Genomic DNA, 8,668 nt, shown 5'->3' with positions numbered 1-8,668 from the left:
CTGCCACCACAAAAAAATTATTTTATCTCATTTACCTCGTTAAAACGACTTTTCGACATCGTTTAAATGAGACAGCTATGTCGTTTGGCATTGCTATAACTAGAGATAACTAGATAGCGAAATCACATTTAAACAAGATAGCCAAGTCGTTTCAACAAGATAAAAGAATTTTTTCGCGTTGGCATCAATAGGGCTCCGTAGGAAGCTGTACTAAACCTGATGCTACTTTGAAAGTGAGCAAACGTTTGTAATGTACAAAGTCTACGGCCACATATTGCGGATGAAGGATAGTGAAACGACTTGCGAGCAATTTGGAGTAGGAACTATTTATTAAAGCCATGGAGGAATAAGAACAAATCTCCATGGTAAAGCCAACGTTATTCCACACATTTCAGAAAGTAGTCAAGACAAAATGTCCAAGGATTGAGGGAAACCAGCTAAAACTATGGAGGAATAAGCCCGCATGTCTGTGTGTATTCATTAGCCAGACGGTAAGAAATAATACCGCCCTCTAATGGTTAACAAGTAGAAGTTTGTTCCTTTTGATCCGGTCATAAGCCCAGACCACAACAGTCCAGTTACACACACACAATGTAGAAGTTGGTCCGACTAAAACTGGAAAAAACGTGGGCCCGTGCATCAGAGATCACTAGTGGCGTACGTGCGTGCATGAAGTCGATACCTGTGTTTTAGCATGGCGCATGGAGGAAGAAAAAGGGTAGGCCTGTGATTCTATTTTATTGGTAGGCTTGTATAAATAATGGTGTTGTATTTATTTACAGACCCTAGTTTATAATTCAAGTGACTCAGCTTCACTCCAGCACCATGAATCCATGATCATCAGGGGTTCGTTACTTAGGTTTAGCAGCACCCTGTTCCTACATCATGTCTTATTAAATATAGGGAACAAATTCTACTTTTTCGAAATAACTTAGGCTATCTAAACAAGTTGTTGGTGATGCCCTCTTTCATATCGAAAAGAAAAGAGAACAGGGCTTTTGGTTTTAGAGGGCAAAACGGCAGCGTACATAACCGCCCCGAAGGTAGCTGTGAACGACAAATAAGGGAATTTATTTAGTCTGGTTCCCTGACCTGGATGGAGATCCAGGTCAGGGTCCTGAGTCGGTTAACTGGACAGAAAACGGAATTCGACTGAGTGGTTGTCCTTTGCCAAACTCGGGTTAGAAATTTGAAAGTTTCTTGCTTAAATTTTGTCAAAATTTACCTAAACTAGGCCTGTCATGACTGAGTAATGGTTCCTTAAGGTCAAAATGTTAGTTTGAGAAAGTGGACCTTTGTTTCCTTACTATAGGAACAGGGTGCTAATGGTAATGAACCCCGATCATTATGGCATTGACGTGAAATTCAATCAGTTAATTAGTGTCATCTTTGTCGGGGTGTTTGTTTACAACAAACATGACAGATCAATTCGGCATTGTCATCAGGTCATTAACCAGTTGTTGACTGCAATTTCATGATCCCGGTTGGAAAAGCCTGCAAGCCTAATGTAACATTGCTCAAAAACTCCTGTGTTTGTTCTGGATTTTGCTGGCCGGCCTAAATGTTCCCTTCTTTGATGATTTATTATAATGGTCCTTTCTCTGAAATGTTTCTTATAGAGTTGTAATGACTCGAGTCGCAATATCTGACAAATCTAGGCCTAATTGGGCCCAACAGGTAAACGACTTAACTCTTGACTGACTCAAGTCACTCACTGGGAGCACATGACTCGGCTCGAGTCACAAAAATTAGTGATTTATTACATCTCTGAATGTTTTCATTTATTAACTGGGGGGGGGACAGTTTTGAAAAGTAGGACAGACAACCAAATGTAAACTTGGTGATGTTTGTAACACTTGGAGGAAGAAGTTCCATACCACAACCAGATCACCATGATCCAATTTACAAGCTAGTACAAGTAACTTGAGGAGAGGTGTGCCACAGAGCCCACTGACCATGTTTACACTTCTAGAGCTCAGCCCTAGATCCAGAAAACACAAGAAAGTGACAGGATAATGTAGATGTAGGAATGACTGTGTTTACACTTTATTTCAATTGCAGGTGCTAGCTGCATCTGCTTGGAAACTCTCGGCCAGTCAAACCCACGGAACGCAGCTCTAACAGATCACAGCCATGTTTGTCCTGGCTGAGATGACAGACACTGTTCGCATTGAGCCTTGGCTGTTCAATGTAAAACTGAACAGTGCCATCAGCGAAGAATTGAACAAGAAGCTTGCCAACAAAGTGCGTATCATAATCACCGACTTATGCTGTTTCTAGCAAGCTTGGATGAATCCAAGCCAGTGGATGCACTAGATTAGGTGTTTGAGGGGAATGGTTTTGGCCCAGCATTGAGACCCAGTTCCCAGTGAGGATGGATACCAGTGGAAAGGTCTAAAGTTACCTTTAGCAAGTTTCAGACCTTCAACATTTTTTGAGGGTCTTAAGCACACACCCACTTGCATCACCTACCTAGTGAGGTGATTCCTTTGTTTTGGTGTAGTGAAGTAGATTTGGCAAAAATATTTATTTTTCCTGCACCGTGAACACCCTTTCAAGCTTCATTTTTGTTGATGGTTTCCTTGGGTGTTCCTCTTCCTTTTGGTACAAACAACCTGGACCCAAAAATGCTTCTACAACCGTTTTCATAAAGGGGTTAACATTTATGGATCTGGCTTAGTCCACACAAGGTCGTTGTAACCTGCATTATGTGGACCCATTTTGTTCATGGGTCCACATTAGGTATACATAAGGTTGACACCAACAAGTTAGTCCTATGTTTTTTGAACCTGTTCCCCTAGACACTGTGAATCCTATTTCCTTGATAAAATTCCCTTAATGGAATAGTCAGATGCCTCCTTTTTTAGCATTTTGATGCATATACCAATTGTGAAAGTCCGATAGGGAATTGTTCCTCTCAGGGATCTGAGTGAGATGAGATTCAAACTTTGAAATGTGACCTCCAAAATTACGGTATTTATGCTCTACCATCAGAGCTATCAAACAAATATTTGACTTCCAGGTGGTGCATAGTGTTGGCCTGTGCATTGCCCTACATGACATCGTCAAACTGGAGGATTCTCACATCTTTCCTGGTGACGGGGCCTCACATACCAAGGTGAGATACGGTATGATTACATAATCTATCGTGTTGGGAATACCTGTTGGGATTTGCGCATTTGTACTTGTCCTCCAAAGCCTGTGACCTGGGTTCAAACCCTGATCTGAGGGTATTCATAGGGAGGGGAGGTGTATGTCTCTTTAGCATTGCTTGATACATTTCTTGTAGCATTAAATGCTAGTCTTAACCACTTGCTGCCAAGGTTTCCGGAGCCAGACTCCTAGGGTTTGTATGCATAAACGGGCTGCCCGAAATCGGACAAAAGAGCTGAGCCTTGTAACAAAAGACCATACTCGGAACAAAAAACCAAGCTGCTGGGAATTGCCAACATGTTTTCAATTGTCAGTAGCGGAGGAAATCCGTTATTGTTTTGAATGATTATACCACTGTTTGTGATATTCGGTGTGAGCGGATTACCACCGGTGACAAAAGTGCTCCAGCACTCCAAGGATGAGCGATACAATACCGCTGCATACTAATCTGGTCCACTTTGAAAAGATGCCAGTTTGGGGAACAAAAGAAAATTACGTAACACTGCACAAGGTTGGCTGTCTTTACAAGGCGGCAGGCCTGGCTGCAATACTTGGGTGTCAATAGATGTTGTCTGCCAGATTAGAGTAGGCATCAGACAGTCATTCGTGTTGGTGTAGACATCCAGTAAATGAAGTTATGAACTTTTGAAGAATTTTGAAAACAAGAAATCTTGAAAGTCCCCGGGGTATACATCATGCAACTCCAAATTAAACCCGGCAGCATATGGATAAAACCTTTAACTAGAATAAATTCTGTAGTGAAGACAGGCAGGAAGCAAACTCCTCATAAAGTGTACAGTTGATTGCTTGCTTTGTTTCTTGGACTTAGGTGCATTTCCGCTATGTAGTTTTCCGCCCCTTCATGGACGAGGTTCTTGTGGGTAGGATACGCAGTTGCAGCCGAGAAGGTGTACACGGTGAGTCGGAGGGAGCCAGTAGTGGGGTTAAGTAACCAGAAGTAGAAGTCCGTCACTGCGGTGGCACAATGCTCCTGGACAGGTGGTACGACAAAAGCACGCCAGCGTCAAGCTTAAGAATGCGCGTTGGTCCATAGATTTTGTGTCCCAGCCCTCAGTTGTTCTTTGGTGTGATGCGTTGATCAGGACTGACTTTGAGCGGGTAAATTGAGCCATTTGCTGTGAGTACATCTCACCCTTGAGTAATGGTTTGTTAACCACTACCAGCCGGGGACTCCGAAATCGGAGCCGTATGGTTTATATGTGTGGCCGGGGTCTCCGAACTCGGACAAAGGGCCCTGTAACAAAAGACCGTACTCCGAACAAAAGACCAGGCTGCTGGGCATGACCGGCATTTTTCACTGTCAAAAGTGGTGATAATCCAGCGTTATTTTGAAACCGTATACCAGGGTTTGGGGTATTTAGAGCAAGCGGATTACCACCGGGGACAAAAGCTCTCCACCACCGCAGCGGTGAGCCACACAGCACCGCTGCATGCTAATCTGGCCCCTATTGAAAAGAGGTCAGCAGTGCACTGAGCCAGGTTCGTGAACAAAAGACATTTGTATAACACCGCACAATCTGGGCTCTGTTTACAAGGCTGCAGGCCTGGCTGAAATATTCGGGCGTCAGTGAAGGTCACCTGTCAACTTAGAGTAGTGCCTGAAGATTACTCTGTGCGGCTATAAACGACCGTTAAATGGAATGATGAATTGTTGAAGGATTTTGAAAACGGAAAAAATGATAGTCATGCCGGCCCAGCATCCTCAACGTTGAAAAATGCCCCGGTCCGAAGTGGTTAACATCTGAGCATAACTTTGTCCACTTTGGACGCTGTTGCCTGATTTGTGCACCAGTGAAAATGTGCAATGATGTGAAATGGTTAACGCACTGAGGAATAACACTTGCAAGACAGCACGCGCTCTTGAAGCTGTGTCAAACAGTGTCTCAGTGGTCCCAACTCTAAGCTGATGTATGCCAGCAAGGGCTAATCCTAAGCTGTACTCAGAGGTTGCATTTTTCATTTGTACCACACTAACTCACTGTGCATTCCATTGCAGAAAACTCAACTAAACACAAGTGTTTAAAGTATGAATTATTCAGACCTTTCCCTTGCTTTCACAGAGCAAATGTAAGGCTGAGTTCAGATATTTGGGCCTCACTTTCCATTGCAGTAACTCTGGGATTCTTTGATGACATCCTGATACCACCAGAAGCCCTACAGCAGCCTTCCAAATTGTATCCTTTGTAAATATAACAAATATCAATATGGGTCATTCCATAAATTTGGGGGCCAAAGTGTGACATTTTTCCGTCCCTGTTACCTCTGGCATGTACACCATCTGACAAATTTGACAAGGGATATGTCACTGAAATTGATTTCAAACTATTTTTATTTGGTTGGCAGGTAATTTGCAGCATTTATTCAGTCTTGGAAATTAAATAATGAATTCTAAACATTAAAAATCAAATGCCAGACGTAACAGGGACGGGGAATAAAATGGACCCCAAATTTATAGCAGGACCCATATGATTGTGTAGAAACACTGCCTCAACATGGGAAGTAAGTAGTTACGTGTATCTTTAACTATCTCATGATGTACTTTGCATCGGGGAGATTTAATTTTAAATACAGGTTTTGTCCTTACTTGACATATACTTGTACATGTATATATTTATATATAAACACTGCATACTCAGTGCTTCTCCAAGAGCTTGCTCAGCGCTCGTCTGTGAGCACTGAGTATACACTGTACAGTGTTTATATATATACATCAGGTAACGGCAAAACCTGTTTTAACTTCTTCATGTGGGTATTATTTTTATTCCCAAATCATGTTTCTGCAAAGAAGCCAACATTTACTAGAGTCAAACACGTATTGATTGTGTAACTTACCAAATCTTAGATGGTCATTCGTATGGTATAGATGTGTGATACTTTGATGTTAATTAGTTGGTTTTCACAATGCACTCCATGCCTCGTTATGGAGCAATTTTTCTCTGTGACGCTGGGCTGTGTATGGCAGCCACATGGACTCCTCATTGACTTGTCAAACAGTTCAAGTGAGCAGAACAGATTGGAAAAATGCGGTTTGTCCACAGTCAGAATCTCAAGGAAAAAAAATTAAACTCATCAGCCACTCCTACCAAAATAGATTGTGTTCACACACCTTTGATCCTGAAATGGTTGAATTTATGAGCTTGCTATGAAACCCAGTCCAGTCCCAAATTTTTAATGAAAGTCGGGGACAGTGTGAGGCATCTTTAACTCCAAGACGTTGCAGTGACGAGACAGAGCAAGTGTGGGTGTGGCAGTATGAGACGGAGGAGGGCACCCACGACCTCTTCATGGATACCAGTGAGGAGATCCGGTTCCGCGTAGTGGATGAAACCTTTGTGGACACCACACCCGTCGGACCGTCCGACATCAGTGAGCCAGGCTCGGAGATTGTGGTGGACGATTCCAAGAGCAAACAGTCACCCTACAGCTTAACGGTACAATGCTGTTTCTTCCGGCTTCAAATAGTTTGTTCTTGATAACTTGAACACTAATGCATCTTTTTAAGTTAAGTTTTAGTGAAGTATGTAGGTGTATATGGGTAACTACAGAAATCAGGGGTCCATTTTTTTTCGTGTCCCTGTCACATCTGACATGTGATTTTATAAGTTCAGAACACAGTTTCTAATTTCCAAGAGTGATGAATTAATGCAAATTACCTGCCAAACAAATAGTAATAGTTAGAAATCAATTCTGGTGATGTTTCTGTGTCAAATCACAAAGGTCAGATATAACAGGGACACAAAAATGTCACACATATGAACCCTTAATTTGTGGAATTACCCAAATATGGATACATGGTGGTTTGTTCTGTCTTAGTGCCCATTTTTATTGCTGCAAACATTATGAACCATGTTAGCTGAACATAATGTAAAATTTCCGAATTTAAACATCCGCAAAATCCTTGTTAAATCCATGTAATCAACTTTACTATCAGTTCTACATGTACTGCCGCACAATGCTCTGGAGGTTATCAGGTTATAGGTTCGAATCCCACTCCGCTCAGCTTCTTAGTTCGTGTCAATCATAGTTTTACGTGTGTTTTCCTGTCTTTGCTTGTTTCATCTTGCAGGGTTCAATCAGCGAGCCAGGGCTGGGCCTGCTCACCTGGTGGGCCAGTTAGCAACAGACAGTCCCATTTCACACGGTGGATATTGAGTGGTGAATACTGCTAAACTATTCCACTGGCTAAGCAAATATCGATGGGGAACTGGGGCCAATTTAATAGAACTGCTTAAGCACAAAATTTGCTTAAGCGGGAAAAAACTTTGCTTAATAAACAAAGATTACCAGCAACTCTATCTGATAATCATGCTAACCAAAAAACAGCTTAATACGATCCCAAAGCAATATACATCACATGGAGTTTGGCTGGTTACCTGATTTATCAAGTAAGGTTTTTTGCGCTTAAGCAAATTTCATGCTTAAGCAGCTCTATGAAATTGGCCGCTGGTCACAAGCACAGCATACGGCACAACATTTTTGCTTGTAACCAGGTATTGTTAAGCGGACGTTTTTCATGCTGAGCAAATCACCATGCGTAGCTAGTCCATGGCATCAGCTGAGGTGATGTCCAGAACCACCAGAAATATCCAGAGAGTGGAGTGATCCTGCATGCAGAGCAACAGCCCAGAGTCCAAGTCAAATGAAGCGAGAACTGCCAAGGGAGAGTCCATCTTGGTGGAGGTTTTTCTGAGACTGTCCGACCAGGTAGCTACCAATTGCTCATGTGGGAGTTACGGGGGCCCCGTGTTGTAATTTTCAAGAATTGAAAGTCTGGATGAGACTGAACGTAAACGAAATTGCATTTGTTGATTTCTTTGTTAGTGTCAACATCTTAACAAGGCTTGTAAACACCAAAAGATCCTACAACAACAAAATGGAAAATTTGATTTGATTTGCTGCAGCTATGCTCTAATCATGTCTGTTCCATCACTGACCTCATATAATGGCAGAGGGTGGTGTTGCTTTGCAGCTGCGAAGGATTGTAGTTGTTCTCCTGAAATGTGGTAAAGACAACGTTTGCTAAGAGCGATCCATGCAACTTCATTGTTTGGTGTGACATTTATCAGGCATTTCTACCCTGTGCTAATTCAGAGTCATCTTAAATGAAAGCTTTGAATGGGCATAAGCCATAAGTTCAGCATCACACATGGTTGTCTGTGTTAGTATGGTGTAGCGCCCTCTAGGGTTGTATTGCTGAGGAGTTTAATACAAAAGGTCGTGGGTCACAACCACTGCATTTTCAACTAAAAATACATGTAGATTTACCCTCAGTTGCACGGGCGCTCATCTGTTGCAGAAATTGTGCTTTTTTCTTTCTGAATAAATTTCTGTACTTTTCACTCAGATGAGGTGATTTCCAATTTGCAGCAGTCTTCTGATGGCTCATTTTTTCTGTGTAATATGTTGCATTATGGTTGCATTATCTGTACCATCAAACAGGGTTTTAGATTCTTTTGCTCCTTTTGCTCAAGTAAAAAATTCTCATCTTTGTATT

General features: G+C 42.1%; 1 protein-coding gene across 3 annotated transcripts; it reads left to right on the top strand.

Moving 5' to 3' along the window:
* The first annotated feature begins 469 nt into the window (after positions 1 to 469).
* Positions 470 to 8,534, top strand: polr3h (RNA polymerase III subunit H). 3 transcript variants are annotated; one of them, XM_022237882.2, is made up of 7 exons: positions 470 to 491; positions 2,062 to 2,244; positions 3,023 to 3,118; positions 3,983 to 4,070; positions 5,285 to 5,348; positions 6,395 to 6,605; positions 7,241 to 8,534. In XM_022237882.2, the coding sequence occupies exons 2-7, from the start codon at positions 2,134 to 2,136 to the stop codon at positions 7,289 to 7,291; spliced, it is 621 nt and encodes a 206-aa protein (XP_022093574.1). In that variant the 5' UTR covers positions 470 to 491; positions 2,062 to 2,133; the 3' UTR covers positions 7,292 to 8,534. The 3 variants fall into 3 exon arrangements, with proteins under 3 accessions (XP_022093574.1, XP_022093571.1, XP_022093573.1); XM_022237879.2 differs by lacking the exon at positions 470 to 491 and adding an exon at positions 568 to 718; XM_022237881.2 differs by lacking the exon at positions 470 to 491 and adding an exon at positions 623 to 743.
* Positions 8,535 to 8,668: the final 134 nt, after the last annotated feature.

Source organism: Acanthaster planci, linkage group LG07 (assembly GCF_054643075.1).
Source record: "Acanthaster planci isolate LZ-2023a linkage group LG07, COTS_SCS, whole genome shotgun sequence".
NCBI lineage: Eukaryota > Metazoa > Echinodermata > Asteroidea > Valvatida > Acanthasteridae > Acanthaster > Acanthaster planci.
Note: the sequence above shows the minus strand (reverse complement) of the source record. Positions and strands in the feature narration are given on the sequence as shown.

Coding starts and splice junctions, on each gene's coding strand:
- polr3h (XM_022237882.2), top strand. CDS start 2,134: ATGTTTGTCCTGGCTGAGATGACAGACACTGTTCGCATTGAGCCTTGG. Junction 3,119..3,982: donor ACGGGGCCTCACATACCAAG/GTGAGATACGGT, acceptor TCTTGGACTTAG/GTGCATTTCCGCTATGTAGT. Junction 5,349..6,394: donor CTACAGCAGCCTTCCAAATT/GTATCCTTTGTA, acceptor AAGACGTTGCAG/TGACGAGACAGAGCAAGTGT.